The sequence below is a fragment of the Callorhinchus milii genome, unplaced genomic scaffold (assembly GCF_018977255.1).
Source record: "Callorhinchus milii isolate IMCB2004 unplaced genomic scaffold, IMCB_Cmil_1.0 Scaffold10, whole genome shotgun sequence".
NCBI classification, from domain to species: domain Eukaryota; kingdom Metazoa; phylum Chordata; class Chondrichthyes; order Chimaeriformes; family Callorhinchidae; genus Callorhinchus; species Callorhinchus milii.
The window spans coordinates 16,293,146-16,313,711 of NW_024704751.1; the positions used below are offsets into that span (position 1 = coordinate 16,293,146).

Consider the following 20,566-nt stretch of genomic DNA (forward strand, 5'->3'; position numbering starts at 1 on the left):
GAAAGAGTTTTCCATTCTCATTCTCCCACTTTCAGATTTTTCTTTTTCAAATATTTAGTACAATCCCTTTTAAAAACTGTTACAGGTTCTGTTCAAAGCATAGGATACCGTTGAGATTCTGGTTCAGTTTAACATGGGTGGGGGCGGGGGTGGAGTGTGATCTGGAATGATATATAAAGTCAATTTATTAACAATGTATTTTACATTGCATTTTAAGGTTCACACAACAACAGTCAGGGCCGGGCTGTGGGACACTGATCTTTTAGCTCGAGTGATCTCTTTTGCTGTACGTTTACATCGGTGCTACTGATCGCAGTCTGATGGGTCCCTGAATTAATACAGTAATGCTGCCATTTTGCAGTGTGGGGTTTGAAATTGCACAAAGGATGCAGATACCACATCGCACCACTCAGTGGCACCTCTGGGCTGCTACCAGTCTTAGTGCTAAGGTATAAAGAGGTACTGCAGTTTTATTATATAATGTTTTGATACAATATAAATACAACAACTTGCATTTCTATAGTACCCTTCACGTGGGTGCATCTCAGAGCCGGAAAGAGAGGAGAGGTAACTGAAGGCACGGTTGGAGGGTCTTCAGGTGTAGGGGAGGGGGCTGGAAGCACGGTCACCAATGGTGGAACGGAGGGGATGCGGAGCCTGGTACTGGTGAGGACACGTGAGTTACAGTTTTATATTATTTGTATCTTGTTTATAGCAATTGGCTGCTGCGTTTCACCCACAAAATATACAGTCAATTCACTTTACAGTACACTCTGTGAAGCAATTTGAGACGTCTCAATGACGTGATAAGGCACTATATCAAACCAAGGATTGGTATTATTCATATTATTCATCCCACCGGCTCTGTGGTCTGACCGGAGTTTGTCTAGAGCAGCATTTCCTTGCTCTCAGTTACCTGACGTGGTGAAGCCTGGTTTACCATTGCTCTGTCATCGCTTCCCGCACATGTGAACCGTCTTTTAAATGACCCGCGTACTCGAAAAGCTCTCAAATTGGCCGAAATTCTCTCTCTCTCTCGCCCCTATTCCCCCCCCGGAACTGAACTGGGTCAGGAATCACAATCTGCCTTTTTTAAACCTCTTTAACCCAAGAACCTCCAAAGCCACAGTTCCCCCCCCCACTCCACCCCCCACAACCCCCACCCAGAGTGACCTCCCGGTGCAGAGTTTGGCCCCAGAGTGGTGACAGCAGTTGCGCCCGTGAACAGCGCCGGAAAGAGGCCGCGATGTGAGATTGCGCTACTCGAAGCGGATCGTTCGCCCCTTTTTTTTTGCACACAGAATCACTCTCTTTCCCCCCACCCCCCTCCCCCCAACACACACACCCCTCCCCCCCCCACACACACCCCCCCTTTTCACCCCCAGGAGCTCGGAAGTGATGTGAGAGTCTCCATGTCATTGGTTCCCTGATAACAAGACACTTCCTGTTCCAATATTGAAAGTTTCTATTTTGCATAAAATAAAAGCTTTGGTGTGTGTGAGAGAGAGAGAGGAGAGAGAGAGAGAAAAAATCTGCAGTTTTTTTTAAAAAAAGAGGTAAAAAAGACTTTCTATTTTGCGCCGCCAGAGAATCTGCAGCAAACATCTGCTCTCCTTCCTGACCCGCGGGAGAGAACTTTCTGTGGCTTTTGTGCAGAGGAGTGACTCGGGTTTTTGCCGATTTGATGATCGCGTTTAAAATGCCCAAATAATGGTTGTAACTGTGTAACTGCGAGTGAGTGAGTGAGTGAGTGGATGGGGCGGGAGAGGGCGAGAGATACGTTGTGTCGCGGAGGGAGTGGGGGGCAGTGGGGGGGGAGAGGGGGAGTGGGGGCAGTGGGGGGGAGTGGACAGTGGGGCGGGGAGTGGGGGCAGTGGAGGGGAGTGTGGGCAGTGGGGGGGAGTGGGCAGTGGGGGGAGTGGGCAGTGTGGGGGAGTGTGGGGGGCAGTGGGGGCGAGTGTGGGGGAGTGTGGGGGCAGTGGGGGCGAGTGTGGGGGGGCGAGTGTGTGGGGGGGAGTGGGCAGTGGGTGGGAGTGTGGGGGGGAGTGGGGGCAGTGGGGGGGAGTGTGTGGGGGGAGTGGGCAGTGGGTGGGAGTGTGTGGGGGGAGTGGGCAGTGGGTGGGAGTGTGGGGGGAGTGGGGCAGTGGGGGGGAGTGTGTGGGGGGGAGTGGGGGCAGTGGGGGGAGTGTGTGGGGGGAGTGGGCAGTGGGGGGAACAGAAGGAGCAGCGCTACAATGTAGCGGAATGTTTGTTACATTGTGTCGCGTTTCAGCGCCTGAAAAACAAGACAAGTGCAGACCCCCTCCACACCCCCCCCCCACCCCATACACCCCCCCCCACACACACACCCTCCCCATACACCCCCCCCACACCCCCCCCACCCCACACACACCCCCCCCCACACACACACCCTCCCCATACACCCCCCCACCCCCCCCCCCCACCCCCCCCCACTCCCCCCCACCCCACACACCCCCCCCACCCCCTTCCCCCCCCCACCACCCCCCCCACACCCCCTCCTCTTCCCACGGCGTGAGTCTGAACTCTTCCCTCCCCCCCCCCCCCCCACCCCCGGGGGGTAACTCGGATCCCTTCCCCTCCCGTCCAAACAGAGGTCGTTTCCCGTCCGCAGAGATAATCTGACGATCTCCTCTCTCTTTCCGCTGTGACCTCGGATCCGCCTTCATCTTTTCCACAAAACAAAGGTCTTTTAATTCTAATTTCTTAACAGGGATTTTAAGCAAAAAGGATTTATTTTATTTTTTTTGTGTGTGCTGTCGCTGTCCTGAGTCGGTGATGCTGTGAAGACAGTCCCTGTTCTCTTGTGTTATTTTAAAGGTGATTTTTTTTTATCCCCAGAGTGAGAGCTCTCACAGTGTAGGAGGCAACGACCCGAAGCATCTTCAGAGCGAGAGTGAGGTACCAGTCCGCGCATTGGACACAGCTCTACATTGGGAAACGGTTCCCAATTGCTCTCAAGTGTAGTGACTGGCATTTACGGGTAAAGCAATGAAGTCCCGTGAAGTGAAGGTCCCAGTGAATTCGCTTTGGGACGTCCTCCCGACGTGAAAGGCGCTCTATCAATAATAATAATAATAATAATAATAATCCTTGCATTTGATATAGCGCTTTTCACGTCGGGAGGACGTCCCAAAGCGCTTCACAGAACACACTGTAAAGTGAATTGACTGTATATTTGTGGGCGAACGCGGCAGCCAATGGCGCACAGCAATGTCCCACAAACAGTCTTAGATTGAAAATGACCAATTTATTATTGTTTTTGTTTTGGAGGGATTATTATTAGGCTCTGTGTGGAGTAAGGAAACTTGCCCAAGGTTTCGCCCTCTGCCTGGAATTGAACTCGGGTCTCTCGCTTGCATCTTCTTGTTGTTGTTGTTCATTGTGTATGTGAGCGGCGCTGTATTAAATGAAATTGTTGTGCAATCTGGAGAATTAAGTCACCCCCCCCACTCTGAGAAACAGCCCTCCCTTCGATAACGGTGTCCATGGATCTTTTTCGAGATCCGCCAGAAACAGACAGAATTTTTAATGTTTAATGTTTCACCTGAAGGATTGCACCTCTGACAATGCGGTGCTCTTCTCTTCCCCCCTCCTGTCACTGTGCTGGAATGTCGGCCTGGACAATGATCCTGATGTGGGGCTTGAACCCACCACCACCTCATGAGTAGGAGGTGAGAGCGCGAGTGGCTGAGCCCAGGCTGACAGTGTTGTGTTTTGCAGGTTTCTGTGGCCTGTGATGGCCTCAATGCCGGGGGCTGGGGCCAGGCTGCCTGGGCTGCTCTCCCAGCCTCCACCCCCAGGGCACCCCTTGCAGCCCCTGCCCCCACCCCCACAGGGGGCCATGCGAGAGATCACCTGCGTTACGCTCTGCAATGTTGGCCAGGAGACCGTCCAGGATATTGTCTCCCGCACCATGGACGTCTTCCACATGCTTCGTGCTACTCAGGTGAGCCCCAGCCCCTTGCCGGCCCACCCCAAATGAGCCCTGCCCTCACACTGACAATTCCCTCCATTTCCCCCCTACAACACCCCCACCTCCCCACCACACCCTTCATCTGGATGATTGGCTCTGAGCCTGTGAAGTGTGTGGGAAATAATTCTCATTAGAGAGAGCAGAAAATAACTTGTAATTATACGGCACCTTGTAAGTTACGTCAAAAGATCTCAAAGCATTTCATGGGTAATTGCTTCCAAGATCCAAGGGAACGAGATCTACCCACAGCTCTGGGGCTCGGGGCCATGGCGGGGCAGGGGCTGTAGTGGGGGGCTAGGGCGATGGCAGGGGAGGGGTTGCTGGAGAGGGCTGCAGTGCGGGAGGGGCTGCTGTTCCGGCTTCATCGCCTCCTGTTTCCCAGCAGCTGCCGAACGGTGTGACGCACAACCACGTGGTTTACCAGGAACGCTACAACAAGTTGCAGGAGCACCTGCGTCAGCTCACGCTCCTCTTCAAGAAACTGCGACTGCTGTACGACCGCTGCGGAGAGACATGTGCTGTCTCCGACGTGCCACCAACAGAGGTACGTATTGTACTGCTCAGTGATCTCCGGCCTCCATGTACCCTGCCCGGCCCGCCTCACCATCGGCAGTCAGGCCTTCTGCCTTTCTGGCCCCAACCTTTGGAACTCCATCCAACATGCCTCCCTCCCTTACCTCCTACAAGGCAAGTCTCAAGAAGAACCTCTTCGACCACGCCTTCGCTCACCCCACAGAATTTTTAATGTTTAATGTTTCACCTGAAGGATTGCACCTCTGACAATGCGGTGCTCTTCTCTTCCCCCCTCCTGTCACTGTGCTGGAATGTCGGCCTGGACAATGATCCTGATGTGGGGCTTGACATCCCTCCTCATCCCAACCCTCAGTTTGAGTCCAAACCCTTGACTGTCCTGTGCCTTGGGACGTCCTCCTGATGCAAAAGATGCTTTGCTATTTTTATTTGTTTTTTGTTGTTGCATCAAACCTGTTGGGGGGTGGCGGGGAGCAGCCTATTTATCTAAATTCTCAATCTGATCCAAAATAGTTTTATTCACTGAAAACTGGCAGTTGTCTGGTGCCAGGCTTGGTGCTAAGCTTCGAAGAACACTTCTCTCACACCCGTTTATTTCTGTGCAGTTAATCCCCTTCGTGGGAGAGGAGCCGGGGAGGCCGGAGAGGCAGAGTGCTGGTGGTTTGGGTAGTAAGGAATGCCAGGAGGTTCTGGGGGTGAGTAATAAAAATAATAATCCTTGCATTTGATAAAGCGCCTTATCACGTTTTCAAAACGTCTCAAAGTGCTTCACAGAATATATTGTAAAATTAAGTGACCGTATTTTGTCGGTGAAACGCGGCAGCCAATTGCGCACAGCAGTGTCCCACAAACAGTCATGGATTGAAGTGACCAATTTATTATTATTCATTATTATTAGCAGAGCAGAAAACGTTTCCGATCTTATTTCTAACCAGTTAAGATTCTCCTTGTTTTGGACCCCTTCACTTAGAGGGAAGACTCCTCCACTAATCGATGTCTTTGTTGTATCAAACATCTCAATCAGATCAGAGAGTGAACGCATTCCATTCTGACAATCTATATCTGGAATTTTCATGGAATTCTCAGTTTGGTTTGGATACTTTTAAACATGGTGATGGGTTTCTGCATGTGTCAGACACCCACCCAGCTGACCCCCACCCCCCAAAAAAAAAAAATTCTCCAGCTTCGCCTCTTCGTGAGGGGCGAGGATCAGGGTGGTACCTGTACAGTGGAGCACTCACTCCCAAATCGCTATCCTCTGCTCCCCCAGAAGCTGCGTCAAAAGAACCAGGAATTGAAGCACATCACAGACCAACTGCGGAACCTGATCTGGGACATTAACTCTATGCTGGCAATGCGGAACTGAGACTGCTCGCAGCCAAACACAGCCCGCGCTCACCCATCACCGCCCTGACACAGCCTGGGGACAAACACAGGCGAGGGCTGGGTCAGGCAGGTACTTTCTCACACTCTGTATGATGGGATTTTTATATTTAGTAAAAAAAAAAGGAAAAAATTTAACAAAAACATTTTTTTTTACCTGGGAAATTAATCTTAACATTTAAATAGTTTAATACTGTATTTGATTTATTTGTTTAGATGCCAGTTTCATTGATTAACTTACTTCTGTGTGTGTGTGTGTCTTAGTCCAGGCTTCTTGTACCAAGTCGATAGTGTATGGATTAATATTAATCCTTGTATTTGATACAGCGCCTTATCACGTTGTTGAGATGTCTCAAAGCGTTTCACAGGATATACTGTAAAGTGGATTGATTGTGTATTTTGTGGGCGAAACAGATTCTGAGAAAAAAGCCAGATTGAGTTCAGCGTAAGGTTCTGACATTGTTTATCGGTGGTGGGGGGAAGGGGAAGGATTATTTGTCTTAATCCCAGTCAATGATTTGCTGCTGGTTTATTTCTAAAGTCACCTGTAAATGGTGTTGTTGCCAGTAACTCCGTCCCCAGGCCAGAAATTCCACCCAGTTAAGACCATTTAATATAGTGCGACATTTTAAAATTCTGCTTTGATTTGGTGCTTTTTCTGCTATTTATGCACAATTTTAATTCGCCTCCATATGGAGGGGAATAGTCAGTGTTCTGAACCCCCCCGCCCCCACCGCCCGTCCCTAGCTGACAGGGTTGCAGGTGTGAGAGTGGGCAGGGTTTGGCTGTGATGCCTCTGTGGGGAGAGGGATGTTTTTTCTAAGTCTAGAAAACCCTGACTGCGCTGCGCATTTCACATGCCCTCCCACAGGTCCCCATTCTATTCTAGGTATGTCACTGTCTGGCTGTGTTGAGAGAGAGGAACTGATGGAATGTTCTGGAACTTGTTACAGCTGTCGACTGGTTCTGAACTGTAATATTTTCTTAAAATAATAAAATAAAAATCCGAGAAGATATGTTGCGACTCAATGAGTGTGTGTGGGTCTGTCCACCTTGATGTGTTTTGCGCTGGATGGAGTGTTCATTTGGCACAATTCAAAATTCACTGGATTAAAAGTGTCATTTAATAAATCATCCTGTGCACAGCATCCTACCTGAATGTGTATTTGAAGAAAATTCTTTTTTTTTAAACTTCAAAAACATATTGATATTGAACCAACTAGCAGCATTGACGTGTAAATCGCTCCCTCATAATGAGGACATCCCTGTTTTGTCTCAGCGAGCCGTCAGTTAACAAACACCAGGAGTGACCGACCTACACATCTGCAACACGAGAGAAGAGACTGACGCAGTGTCTCAGGGAGTGACTCACATTCAGCACCAGTATTTGATTTTCACTGAATACGATTGGGGTTCAGATCAACCCTGACTGAATAAGTCTACAAACGGAACAGAGGCAGTTTGGCGGTTACAGTGCGTACATATAGCGCTGGCCCATTGCGCAGAGTCTGTCTGAAGAGCTGTTTCAGTCAGTGGAGGGCAGTTGGTCGGTCAATCGCTGGGTGTCACGAGCGCTCAAGGTCACGGTATTTTTTTCTAAGCACAGAAACTTGATCCTTGAAGAGGACAGGGTCAAGGCGGAGCTGGGAGTGGACGAGGGGCATGTAGCCAAACCAGCTGGCAAATGTGTTAATGCAGTTCTGTCGCTGAGCAAAGTGAACTGGATCAGTCCAGCGTGTGCTCTTGGAGCCCTGGGTGAGAGAAACAGAAAGGTCAGAGTTAGGGAGCTCAAACCTGGGTCACATGGATGGAGAAAGCGGCTGCAATGCCAGGCACTGACCAACTGGGGGAGGCAGCTTAAACATGAAAATAAAATTGCATTTGTAATAATAATAATAATCCTTGCATTTGATATAGCGCTTTTCACGTCGGGAGGACGTCCCAAAGCGCTTCACAGAACACACTGTAGAGTGAATTGACTGTATATTTGTGGGCGAACGCGGCAGCCAATTGCGCACAGCAATGTCCCACAAACAGTCGTAGATTGAAAATGACCAATTTATTATTGTTTTGGTTTTGGAGGATTATTATTAGGCTCTGTGTGGAGTAAGGAAACTTGCCCAAGGTTTCGCCCTCTGCCTGGAATTGAACTCAGGTACACCATCTACAACAGCAAAACATCTCAAAATGGTCACAGAAATTGCCAACAAATGCAGTTGCAATTTCCTGCAAACAGCAATGACCTAAATGACTGATTTATGTGTGACACACACCTGGCGCTGACTGACAGAGGCGTGAGGAGTAAGGAAACTTGCCTAAGGTTTCGCCCTGTCCAGGAATCAAACCTGGGTCATCTTGCTAGCGGAGGCAAGTGCTCTAAACAATTCGCTGCAGATAAAATACTGCAGGAACTGGAGCGACTTTGAGATGCTGCCCCCGTCACTGCGTTCAAAGGGTGCTGAAACCACACACACAGCGTCACAGACCTGGACAGCACTGCACACCTGCTGCATCAGCGGCTCCTTGTGTTGTTTCTTCTGCGTGACTTTGACTGGAGGAAGTTTGGTGACAGCGGAAACCAGGAAGTTCATCAGGATGTCCTCGCAGTTGGAGGTACTGTCCACAAGATCGAGCAGGTGTGTGGGCAGGTAGTGTGTGAAGAGGTGATGGTAATATCTGCACAGCAACACATGCAGCAATCAGAGACTCGCTGGACACCTAGAGCAGCCTTTTGGCAACCAGTTTGACATATTTTCCCCCACAAGAGGCTCCCCGTGTCCGCAGAGGTTGGGGGTATCAGATTACCCCGTGTGTGTCACACACACACACGCGCGCAGCATTGCTCATTACCTGTGATAAAACGCTGCCCCTGTCAGCACCATGGAAAACTCATTGGTCCACTTTGATGTGTATCCCCACAAGCGTTTGCTGCTGTCCCAGAAGTGGCTGCGTGCCGGGAAACCCACGATCCGCGTCGGAAAACTGCACCACACGATGAACGCGAAATCCACCTGCAGTGAGAAACCGCACGGCGTCAGCGGGGAATCGGCTGAGCCAGAGGCTGCCCGCAGCGAGAAACGCGCTCTGGTTCAGTGCTGTATCCCCCTACCCTCCGCCCCCTCTTCATTCCAACCCTCCTCTTTGACTTCGTCTTCGGTCATCTACCCTACCCACTCCCACCCTCTATGCCCTCCAGTCATCTTAATCCCAACCCTCAACTTGGGTGCCAACCCTTAACTGTCCAACACCCTGGTAAATCCTTCTTCTGACGTGAAAGGCACAATATAAATGTATTTTTGTTGTGGTTGTATTGGTGTCGTTATTCCAATGGTGCTGCTTTGCGCTGTTGCTGCACACTTTCCTGACCTAAGCGACCGCTCACCTCGCTGGTGGAGAGCACGATGTCCTCGTCCAGGCTCAGCACGGCCTCGCTGCTGATGTTGTGGAACGGGAGGAAGCGACTGCTCATGACCTGAGGAAACAGCAGGGCAGAGGTAGCCACACCCTCGCCAGCCGCATTTACACAAACAATCAGAGCTTAGTTGGGTTTAGTAGATATTTCATTGGACAAAACTTTTTTTTTTATACAGCCTCTTATCACGCCCATTGCTTCCCAGGTAAACACTTGACAGGTGCAGTGATCAGGTTTGTCACAGCTCGTTGCACTAGCAACATCCCACAGACAGCCACGAGGTGAGTGACTGATGAACTTAGGGGATACCGGGAGGGAGAAACTATCTTCTTTTCTGATAGTGTTTTGCGATCTTTACCGTTCCCCCTAGAGAGAGGCCATCCTGTTTAATGTGGGATGTGACACTGAGCCTCTTATGTAAGTGACAACTCTGAAGTGATGGCAAGCGCAGACAAACACGTCCCTTACCTTGCGATCTGCCTGTACGACTATCAGAGGCATCCTGGTGGGTGGCCATGTGCCCCTGCTGGCTAATGGCTTGTCACAGTTCCATAGGATTATTATCTGGAGGCGGAATAATGAGCATTATATTTCAGGCACATTTAACCTTCAAGCTGAATTCTTAAGAGTCAACAGAAGTTTATAACACAGGAGGAGACCATTCAGTCTGTCATGTGCATTCTGGTGCTCGCTCCCCCACTGGAGCTCTCTACTCTAATCCCATTCCCTGCTCTCTCTCCATCGTGTCTGTACTGGTGCTCGCTCCCCCACTGGAGCTCTCTGCTTCATCTCTACCATTTCCCTCTCCTAACCTCCCCCACATTAGAAGACAAAGAAAAACTGAAGGTAAGGAGGAAGTGAAGATCACACTGTTTACCTGACCACAGTACTTGGATTTCGCCAACGCTTTGACTAACTTGATGATGGTCTGAGACTGAGAGACCAGGGGAGAGACGGAGTGAATTAGAGCACTGAACTCTCTCGGGGGAGTTACACCTGCAAAAACAAAGGAGGCTCATTAGCCAAACCCCATGGTGAGAACAGCAGGAACGTCATGGGATTTGCAGGGGTACTATAGGATTTTCTGGGCTAGAGGGGGGGCACTTACCCTGCTCCAGGTAATAGAAGGGAAAGTCCGCGGTGTGAGTGGAATACTGAGGAAGCACAAACAGTCCTCCCGGCATCTGGTTCCACATGATCTTATTTCGTGACACGTGTGTAAATATCCGATCTTTAATAATCTGCAAAACACAGTGAGAGTGTGAGCCTGAATTGACATCGCCGAGATTCCTCTCTTCACTGAATGACTGACTAACAGAGAGGATCAGGCCCCTGGTTGCTTCCTCTGTTGGTCTTTTCATGATCTGTGCTGTAGAATAAAAATACACTGACAATTTAAGTGCTCCGAGACTCTACCCCGGGTATAGGGCGCTATATTCATGTAAGCTGTTCTTGTTGTTGTAAATGGCTTTAGCCAGTAACCAAAGTTTGTCGTTTGTTCAGAACTAAGGGCCTGTAGTTTGGGCCGAGTCGTCCCTCACCTCCAGCGTGGTCGACACAATCTTTTCTACAGAGGAAAAATAGGCATCCCATAAGAACTGAGTGTGCTGCCGGAATGCCAGAATCTTGTCATTGGGAATGGCCCGGATTGTGGACGGAATCTGTGAGGAGAAAGAGGAGAAGCTTTAGTCATACACATTATCCAGAGAGCTTCCAAACGGAAAGAAAGAACTCACATCCTATAGCACTTAAATCACAGTGAAACAACTCGTAAAGCTTCACGGGTAGTTACTGCCAAGTGTAGTGACTGTTTATGTAGGCAAGGAATAAAGGAGGGCAGCAATGAAAGTTGAGGCTGGTTGTTGAGCAAACCCCCCCCCCACCCCCAGAGCTCGCTGGAGCACTAACCTGGAGCAGGAGCCGCTCGTCACCCACAACCGCAGCTTTGCCCCAGTCAATGATGTCCGCGAAGGGCAGTTCCCAGCCGTTGCTGAGCAGTACAGGGATACACGCAGCCTGAGCCCAGGCCAAGAGAGCAGAATTAGCCAGGTATCAAGGGGTTAACACTGTACATCGCAAATCACCACCACCACCAGCAACAACACGTTACATTTACACAGCGCCTTTCACGTCCGGAGGATGTCCCAAGGTGCTGGACAGTCAAGGATTTTATGTTCTGGGGGTTGGAATCAGGATGGGTGAAGGGCAAGGAGGATGGGGGTAGGAGGGTGACCAAACGTCGTGTCGAAGAGACGAGTCTTGAAGGAGGCGCAAATGAGGGGGTGAGGTGAAGGGACCGTGTGACGGAGCTCCATAGGTGGGAGCAAACTTATTTTAGCGAAGTTTAACACACATCTGAGCAGGAACTCCTGACAGAAACCAGACAAGAGACCGCAGTGACCAGACAGTGTAATGACAATTTATAAACAAACGTAATACCTGAAGAGCCTCCAGAAAGCGGAAGGAGCCCAGACGTCGCCCTCTGGGGATGAGGCAGAAGGTGGAGTTGTGCATCAATTCCTGATAATCAAACCTACAGGAGAGAAATCCATTTACTGCAGAGAGAGAGAGAAAGCAAAAAAGCAAGCAAAAAAGGAAGGAAAGGAGCCTCTTCTAAATATAAAATACACATCCCTCACAGTTAATAAAGCACTCTGGGACGATACGCAGTGTGAGTGGCGCTATATAAATGCAAGTTGTTGTTGGAATATCAAACGCAATGATTATTAATGATTATTAATATTAGAAATACTGGGCACAAGGTAAGTGTCACTGCTGTTATCATGGTGGGGGTGGGTGGGGGGCTGTACTGTTTACACAACATACATCATTCTAGTTTCAGAGCCGGACAAACTGTACAGTGAAGCAGCTGCACTCTGCTCCTTCCTTCCATTGTCCAAATTGTTCTCTGTTGCTTCCATGTCAGGAGTTAAACCCAATGTGAACAATATGAGAGAGCAGAGGGAGGGAGGGAATACGCCACTGGGAGTGTAGACAACAACAAAATGCATTTATACTGCGTCACTCACACTGGGTAGAACACTTTTAACACAGCGGTGAACGTTTGCAGAAAGTACTGTCTGGAAAGTAAAACCTGCCTCAGAAGCAGTTGGACTGGATTTATTAAACAGGAATTTTTCTCAGCGGATAGGAAGTGGTACTTTCCTCCCCTTCCCATGGCCCGACCTCCTGACAATCTGAGCCTCAAGGTCATTGTCATAAAATCTCAGAACATCGCTCAGTGTTTTGGGAAAATTCTTAAATTCAATCGGTGCCTTAACCTGACTCAGTGTCGTGAGCTGCTCTGGTGGCAGAGTTGAAGGGTCCGTGTCTGACCCCTTGCTCAGCAGCAGCGACACAGTCCAGTCAGTGCAGAGCTTGATGCCCCTTTGATACAACAGCTCTCGGCTCCTCGGGAGCCAATAAATCTGATGGATGATGTTAATTCTATGTGAAACACTGACACTGCACTGTGCTGTCAGCTGCTTCAGTACACTCTGAGCCAGATTCTGTGATAAACCGTCTGCCTCGCAGCCTCATGCTGTCACTGCGCAATGGCTCTCAGCCTTGTTGTCTCAGTGTGAACGTTTGGCTCAATATCTGTATACTCGGCCACCCCAGGAGGGACCTGTGGCTGAGCCCCACACACCTGAGGTCCCATCGTCCCATCAGACAGTAAACATTCGTTATGCAGTTGGTTACCCTCTTAACCCTGATCCAAAGAGGCACAAAATTTCATCCAGATTTTGCCTGTGACACTATTTTGTCTTATAATTTAAGAATGTGTAGAAACATGCAATCAGTGACACAGACACAAATCCTGTTTCCCACCTTCCCCAGTGCCACATACCAGCTCAGCGCTCACACACACTGCACCGCTCTGCCATCCCCCACTCATGGCTTTACTCCCGTTCTTTAATCACAGAGTTGCTTCATCTCACTCCTCTGTGAACGCTCGGACAAGCACCATGATATTCACAGGAAACAAGATATTGTGTGACATTTTGCAATAAACATCTCCTCATTGTACTTCACACATGAGTAGGTGTCAGCTCGGCTCAGTCAGTAACGCTCTAATTCTCAGCTCTGGACCAGAAGGCGGGTCCAAAGACATCTTAACATCTGGTCTCAGTCACCTGAGACTGAGGTCTCAGACCTTTAGTTTCCCAACAATCATCGATGACCGCCCGGGACACCCCAGCTACCAGGCTGTACCCCCACCTCAGTGCTGATGAGTCAAATAAACATAGCCCTGGATGCGCTGCGGTAAGCATCTAATCAGAACCAGAGGGTACACGCTGCTCACCCATTGCGTCTTTCAATTTGTTATATTTGTGGATGTAACAGGTTGAATTGAACATTTTCCCCAAAGATTACACTGACCTTATTTTATTTATAGTGTGCACTGATTGTCTGGATTAATGAGTTTTGAAATGCATTGCAGATTGTGCCATTTCCAGGTACCTACTAAAGTCGCTCATTAACTGTAAGGTAGGCTGCTGCCTCTGAGATTTGACTGTGACTGGAAAGAAAGATCAGGAAAGACAGGCTGCTGGATGCTGTGTTAATGTTCAGTGGATGGTCCCGTTGGCTAGTGCTGGAGCTGGGATAGGGTGAGAGGCCAATGCTCTCCATCCAAGGACCAATTTCCCTAATTAGAATACTGAGGCCCGAAATTCTTTGCCTCAAAACCATGGTCTTAGAGGTTAAATTGTACAGAATTCTGGAAAATTCTTACATTCAGCCTTAATTCTGTGTTTTTAAATTGACCTTATATTTTGTTTGACCCACAAAATATGGTGTCAATTCACGTCACAGTATATTCTCAGCGCTTTGGGACGTCCTCTCAACATGAAAGGCGCTCTATACATGTAATTTTGTTGTTGTTGTTCTCAGAAGCACTTTGAGAAATCTTGAAGACGTGATAAGGTGCTATATCAAATGCAAGGATTATTAGTAGTAGTAAATTGAAGCTTGCTCCTCCATGACATCGAATAAAAAAAAATCAATTCTTTATTTGTCTCAACTTTTTCTCATCTGTTTTGTGATGTTTTCTCCTGACGTTTGGAGAGGGGTTTCTGTCCGAGAGGAGGAGAGGGAGTTAAACTGGAAATACCTTCATTCTGTGTGTATAGGCACGTATGGCTTCATTTTTGAGAATTTCAAGTCCTGACTGCGGAAGGCTAACGAGGAAGTACCTGTTTAACATGGCTGTCAGGGCAGAGAGCGGTGTGATGCCAGTTCTCACTGCTAATGAACCTCAACCTCATTTATAGGACAGTTATCTGATGAGGAGTAAATACTGAGCCACCATCTGGTCCACATCAAGGGAATACAGTCTAAATTAGAGCGAGATGGTTAGAATTGAGATCAGAAATCATCCCTTCACACGGAGGGTTGTGAGAACGTGCAACCCTTCACCCCGGAAGGTTAAATTAATCAGAAATAGATACTTACTTCTCTTGGTCCAGTGAGCAAAGAGCATAAGAGGAATTGCCGTGATCTAATAAATTGCGGAGCAGGCTGGGTGGGCTGAACGTTTTCCTCCTGCTCCTATAATTCTAACCAGCAAACACTGGGGACTGGCCCAGCATCCAGCACAGCACCTGGCCTGTGCCAAGGGACAGGAAACCAACCACTGAGCTGAACTGCCTAGTGAGTTGTCTTGAGTAAGAAACACACAGCTGATTCTTTCTGCTCAACTCCAATACCCTCTCCTCGTCTGAGCCACAATTCTTCCTGGCTTTGCTGTGAACAGACTGCTACTGATAGGTTGCTTTGCGGTCTTATTATCTTTAACTTATTTATTGGGTGAAATAACAGCCTAGTGAGACAAGCTTGTAGCTGGAGGAACTGAGACGGACCCCATGCCAAGGATAACGCAGGGCTGATCCCTCGCTCACAGAACACAAGCAGTACTCCTTCTGCTCCAGTTATCACTGTCAAAAGCTGCCACTGCAGTCAGTCCCTAATGCAATGATGTGATTGACTGAGCACTGAGTGGTAGCTTGGAGGACAATTAGGGAGCAATGAGTGATTTGCTGTATTTTGTGTTAATATTTGTTGCTCTGACTGCGCCCGGGTCTGATGTGAAACAACTGAACTGATAATCCAGAGGAAACTGGCCACACAATGTCACCCACAAATAAAAGGTACCTTAAAAGCTACAAATAAACTGTCTTCATCAGAGATCAAATGTTCGCCATCAAAAAGCATTTTGCAAAACATCATTCTAAGCAATGTTAGATTTTAAGGAATTTTTGTTACAGACTAAGAATAGGTTGAATTTGGAGTGTCTGGGAATCTATTTGTGGCTTCTGGGATTCAGAGCCAGTTACGCATGGATTGGGCTCCACATTGATGGCCTCAGTGTCCTTGGTGGGGAAGCAGTGGTGTTTATAGAACTGCAGCTGGAAGATTGAGTAATGTCAGCCTTGGCTGCTATGCCCTCAATGATTGCACACTCACTGGAATACACTGTCCAGTCTCTCACATGCAGAATGACCACTTGGGTTCCAGGTCATAGCACATTACACAAGCGCTTTAGTCACCTTCACCACACTCGGCGTTGCCGCCTTTACATAAGAGGCTTCGTGGTTGTCCTTAGCGGGAATTAAACTCCACACTAATCTCCAGATCCCAAATAAATCATTGATTTACGTCAGTCCAGGGGCTACCAGAGCACTTTGATTAACAGAAACACATTGACAATTCCTGTGCTCGGATGGCTCCCTGGTCTTTGCTAAGCAAAGATGGCATCAATGCCAATCATAGTGCCCACGGTACTTGGACTGCTCACCGTTACTGATGTCACACGGTTACTTGGGTTTGGGGTGGGAGGGATTATGTCCATCACTGACCTGGTCCTGCTCCCCATATAATCCCCGCCATTACCCCCAGCATTGCTCAGGGTTTCATTAACCCTGGATTGATCACTCGGCCAGTGGCCAAGACCACCCACTGCACAAGAAGTTTGTGGATCATTTTTCTCAACATGTTAAGCAGGCTCAACATGCTAGGCATTCTCTGCTCCCGTTATACTTCTGGTAATCCACTCCCTGAGGCCAGACAACAGCTGAAGCTTATACTCTAACCTCCCAGAACCTTATAATAGTGTTTCTCGGCTAAACAGCACCAAATACCCTTCATCCCTGAAGTCAAAATTCTACACGTTACCACAGAAACTCACAGCATCCATCAGCACTCGATCTGGAACACTTGGGAAAAGCACAATACATTTCATCAACATTTTATACTCAATAAATGCAGATTTTTTTTTACAGCAAACGTATATTGTAAAAACAAGATAATTTAAAATAAAATACCGAAGCTCATTACAATGTTCCCATTGACATCTAATGTAATCTGACATTCACTAAGACTATAATTTGATCTAATCCCACTCCCCCGCTCGCTCTTCACAACTTTAAAATTTCTCGTCCATTTGAAATCCGTTTGAAGCAGGGAATTCCACATCCCACCCTCTGTGTAAAGACAATTTTTCTAACCTCTCCTTTAATTCTGTGTGTGATTATCTCAAATGCTTCACTCTAAACCCAGTTTCCTTGCACACAACACAGAATGGAAGGGTCATGGACCCGAAACCTTGACTCCCTTTCCTTTCTCCATAGATACTGCCTAACCTGCTGAGTGGTTTTGTTACAGAATGGAAGTTGAGGGCTGAAGTTACAACGGTTCTCAAATGGTAATAATGGTAATTATAATCCTTGCATTTGATAGTGTGGATGGGGCGGATGGAATGAGATCGAAAAATATTCTCTAATTTAAAGTTTCTTCTTTTCGGAGATGCCGCAGATAAAACTTTTACATTTTGTGTCGCTGAGATGGAATAAATCAGAAACAATTCAATGCAAATTCTGCTGATGAAGCGAATCTCCGGACTTGTCGAGATGTCATCTCCGTCTCCGGAGGAGAAGGTGAAGACAAAGAGGATCCAACATGAAGCTCAGTGCCCGAGAGTTGGCAACAGGTGGCTCGACTGGGCGGAAACTTTTGCAGGAGAAAACATCTGTTTGAGGATCCGTGATGGCTCCGGGAGTTGATTCCGTTAGTAACTGAGCCACACAGATCCGGATCCTCCGCAGTTTAATGAAAACGGTTCCCATTTCGCTGCTTTCCAGCCAACACTCACTGTGTGTGTGGTACTGGAGACTGATAAGAGTCCACCACCACCACACACTGCGTGTTTACCGACACCACTGCGCATTCGTTCGAATGCAAATCGGATCGTTTTCTTGCAGAAAATACTATGTGGGGGAAGAAAGTGTACAAGTAATTGGAGACATGACAATATGGCGAGTGTGGTTGGGAGAAACGGGCAATGATAATAATAATAATAATAATAATTTCAGGGCAACGTTGGAACCTGTGATTGCCAAAGCTTTCCATCACTGGCGGCGTTGTCTCGTCTCCGCTGTAGACTAATCAATAGAGACTGAACTTTTGAGGGGGAAATGATGGGGAGTTGGTTTACCACAACAACTCGGGATGTCCTCCTGACGCGAGAAAGGCGCTAACACCCGTGCGATTGTCCCGCGCCTTTCCCGCGTCAGGAGGACATCCCGGGTCTCAAGAGTAAATCACCTTTAAAAGAAAAACGTACCTGTCGTACTCCCGGTTGTCTCTCCCACACCGGGAGTCGGTGTGCTTCTCCCAGTCTTTCCCGTGTCTGCAGGTAGTGAGGGAGATGATGTCTTTGCCGTTGTGGAGGTGGTGGAGAGCGTTCCTGGTGTCGGAGCCGATGCCAGTCAGGTACCTCTTACCTTTGAAGGCCAGCAGGTACCTTCTCCTGGGAGGGACCGTGTTGGACAGCAGCCCACCCCGGGGGGGACCACCTCTCTGGGGATGTTCTCTGGAGAACAAGGGGATGGAGACATCAAAGCGCGGTCTGTAGCTCTCCGAGCAGAAGCTGGCCTTGGCCACCAGGGCTTGGCCCGGGTCAAAGCCCAGGTCCTCGGTGTAGTGGGGCCAAGTCCCGGAGTACAGGTTGAACAGGAGATGGTTCCTGCCCCGGTTCCACAGGGGAGACGCCAGGACTTTGCGGTCCACGTTGGGGACGAACTGCGGGGAGAGTTGGTCCCGGTCTAACGTGTCGATGTTGAGGACGAACAGACAGGCGCCCCCGGGGTCGGCGGTGTGGTACCGAGACGCCCGGAGGGAGGCGAGGATCTTGCGGTAGGTGTCCGACGTGCGCTCGCTCTGGGGCGGGTACACGTACACCCCGAAGCCCCGCTGCTCGCACCGCGACAGGTCGAAGCAGGTGTCCATACGGCAGGCGTGGCTCCCCGGGAGCCTGACCCGGTCCGCCCGCTCCCGGTGCCTCTCCCCGGGGCTGCCCCCCCCCTCCTCCTCCACCTCCACCACCTCCACCTCCTTCCCTCCATCCTCCACCTCCTCCTTCCCTCCATCCTCCACCTCCTCCGCCGAGAAACCCGTCAGCGCCTCCGCCTCGTCCCACACCGGCCAGCGGCCCCCCCGCGGCTCCCCCGGCCCGCGGGCCAGCAGCGGGAGGCGGCCGAGGTGCGCGGCGGCCAGGTACAGGAGCAGGAGGCAGAGGCAGGAGGCGGGCAGCGGGGAGCGCCTCCTGGGCGGCATGGGGAGGCCGGGCAGCCGGGCAGGTCCGCAGCCCCGGGCCCGGGCTCGGGCGCTGTCCGTTGGCGGCGGACGGGACGGCGGCGGTGACGGTGACGGTGCGAGCGCAGCGCGGCATCGGGCAGCACGGACGGGCGGGAGAGGGGCCCCCGGGGCTCAGGTGGGGTTCTGAGTCGCCACCGCTCCGCCTCCGCACCGCACTCGCTCCGCCCCGCGTCCTCCCGCCCCCCCCTCCCCCCCACCGCGAGCATCACCCGGTGACCGACCCCACCGGGAGGCTGTGCCGCTCTTCGCCGCCGCGAGGCTTTGGGTCGGGAATTCTGCGCCGTGGAATGGGACGGGAAGCGATGGGGCGCCATCGGGATTCCGCAGCGCGAAGGGGGATTCCGCTCCCGGTTTTTGCAACAACAACAACAACAACAAGATTCCATTTATAAAGTGCCTTTCACGTCAGGAGGACGTCCCAAGGCGCTGGGGAGAAAGGGTGGGAGTTCGGGAAGGGATCGAACCGCCCCCCAGTTGGGTTCGTGTCCAAAATGGGAGTGAACGAGACGTCCCCCCACACCGGAATTCTGTGCAATGGGAGTGAATGGGAAGCGAACAGTCTGTTGGAATTTCGCACCTGGATTGGAGCAGGTGCCCCACCTCGGAGTCCAGGTGAGTGGGGGCTGCTCCCACCTCCCTCCTGTTCAACCACTGACTCCATCCCCTCCCCCTTATTATCAGCTCAACATCACATGAAACTGGACACACACACACACACAGTGCAATTCCAGCCTTGGTGCCCGGGTCTATTCCCCATGAGGAATAAGCCTTGGGATGGATGAGGAAGCTTCTGCCAATTTCCTTTCGCTCGCAAAACCCACAGCCAAAACCCACTTTACAGTACATCCGGCGAAACGCTTTGAGACGTCTCAACAACGTGATAAGACGCTGTATCGAAGGCAGGGATTACTATTAATAATTGGCCTCGTCAACAACAACTTGCATTTAATATGGCGCCTCTCACGCCGGGTAGTGTCGCAGAGCCCTTATCCACTATCCCCCTCGGTGCTTCATTGTACCTCACAGTTCAACATCAGAACTCCCTCCACCAGGTGAGAAAGTCTTTCCTACTGCTGCCTCCTGGGGAGTGATATATCCATCCTATCCTACACAGCTTTCAATTAAAAGAGATTAATTTGTAGTGAAACGCAAACACCCAGGACTGCGGAGCACCCAGCAGTCAGTCAAATCAGATGTCGATGCCTGGTTTATCGCTGCATGTTTCTGTATGATGGATCTTTCTGGTGATACTTTTCCTGCTCAGAGTGGGGAAAAAAAAATTTGTGTTTCCCATTTTCTCCCAGACTAGCTCAACCTGGAGAGGGGTTCAGCAGGTGCCAGGCACCGTCCTGCACCTCACTCAACCAGAATATCTGTTCTTGATGACAACAACAACAATTTGCCTTAATATATCGCCCCTCATGCAGGGTAGGGTCCCAGTGCGCTCGATTTGTGTGTTGGTGTGGGCGGCTATTTAACCCTGGGTGCAATACAGCCCAACCGGTCTTCACCCACACTTCCAGAATGGGGCACTACCCAGTAATCAGACGCTGAACTGATTATCACCCTTTCTAAACCAGGAGACACTG

At 49.9% G+C, this 20,566-nt stretch overlaps 2 protein-coding genes across 3 annotated transcripts; one reads left to right on the top strand and one right to left on the bottom strand.

Annotated features, from left to right (window-relative positions):
* Positions 1-1,474: 1,474 nt before the first annotated feature.
* LOC103179555 (mediator of RNA polymerase II transcription subunit 30-like) lies at positions 1,475-6,894 on the top strand. Of its 2 annotated transcripts, none has more exon segments than NM_001292227.1 (5): positions 1,475-1,556; positions 3,742-3,967; positions 4,380-4,538; positions 5,131-5,220; positions 5,796-6,894. In NM_001292227.1, coding segments are annotated over 4 exon segments (555 nt in total). In that variant the 5' UTR covers positions 1,475-1,556; positions 3,742-3,757; the 3' UTR covers positions 5,892-6,894.
* A 120-nt stretch (positions 6,895-7,014) lies between these two features.
* Positions 7,015-19,291, bottom strand: LOC103179627 (exostosin-1a). The gene is made up of 12 exons (XM_042338613.1): positions 18,801-19,291; positions 17,944-18,696; positions 11,760-11,853; positions 11,229-11,336; positions 10,862-10,981; positions 10,429-10,561; positions 10,198-10,316; positions 9,789-9,884; positions 9,291-9,380; positions 8,759-8,919; positions 8,395-8,584; positions 7,015-7,659 (listed from the first exon to the last, which is right to left on the bottom strand). Exons 1-12 carry the CDS (start codon positions 19,289-19,291, stop codon positions 7,474-7,476), a joined length of 2,541 nt encoding a protein of 846 aa, XP_042194547.1. The 3' UTR covers positions 7,015-7,473.
* Positions 19,292-20,566: the final 1,275 nt, after the last annotated feature.

Excerpts from the sequence above, each read along its gene's own strand:
- LOC103179555 (XM_042338359.1), top strand. The coding sequence starts at position 3,758 with ATGGCCTCAATGCCGGGGGCTGGGGCCAGGCTGCCTGGGCTGCTCTCC. Across the intron at positions 3,968-4,379 it reads ACATGCTTCGTGCTACTCAG|CTGCCGAACGGTGTGACGCA; the intron begins GTGAGCCCCAGC and ends GTTTCCCAGCAG. Across the intron at positions 4,539-5,130 it reads CCGACGTGCCACCAACAGAG|TTAATCCCCTTCGTGGGAGA; the intron begins GTACGTATTGTA and ends ATTTCTGTGCAG.
- LOC103179627 (XM_042338613.1), bottom strand. The coding sequence starts at position 19,291 with ATGGCGCCCCATCGCTTCCCGTCCCATTCCACGGCGCAGAATTCCCGA. Across the intron at positions 10,562-10,861 it reads TTGTGTCGACCACGCTGGAG|ATTATTAAAGATCGGATATT; the intron begins GTGAGGGACGAC and ends TGTGTTTTGCAG. Across the intron at positions 7,660-8,394 it reads AGGTGTGCAGTGCTGTCCAG|GGCTCCAAGAGCACACGCTG; the intron begins GTCTGTGACGCT and ends TCTCTCACCCAG.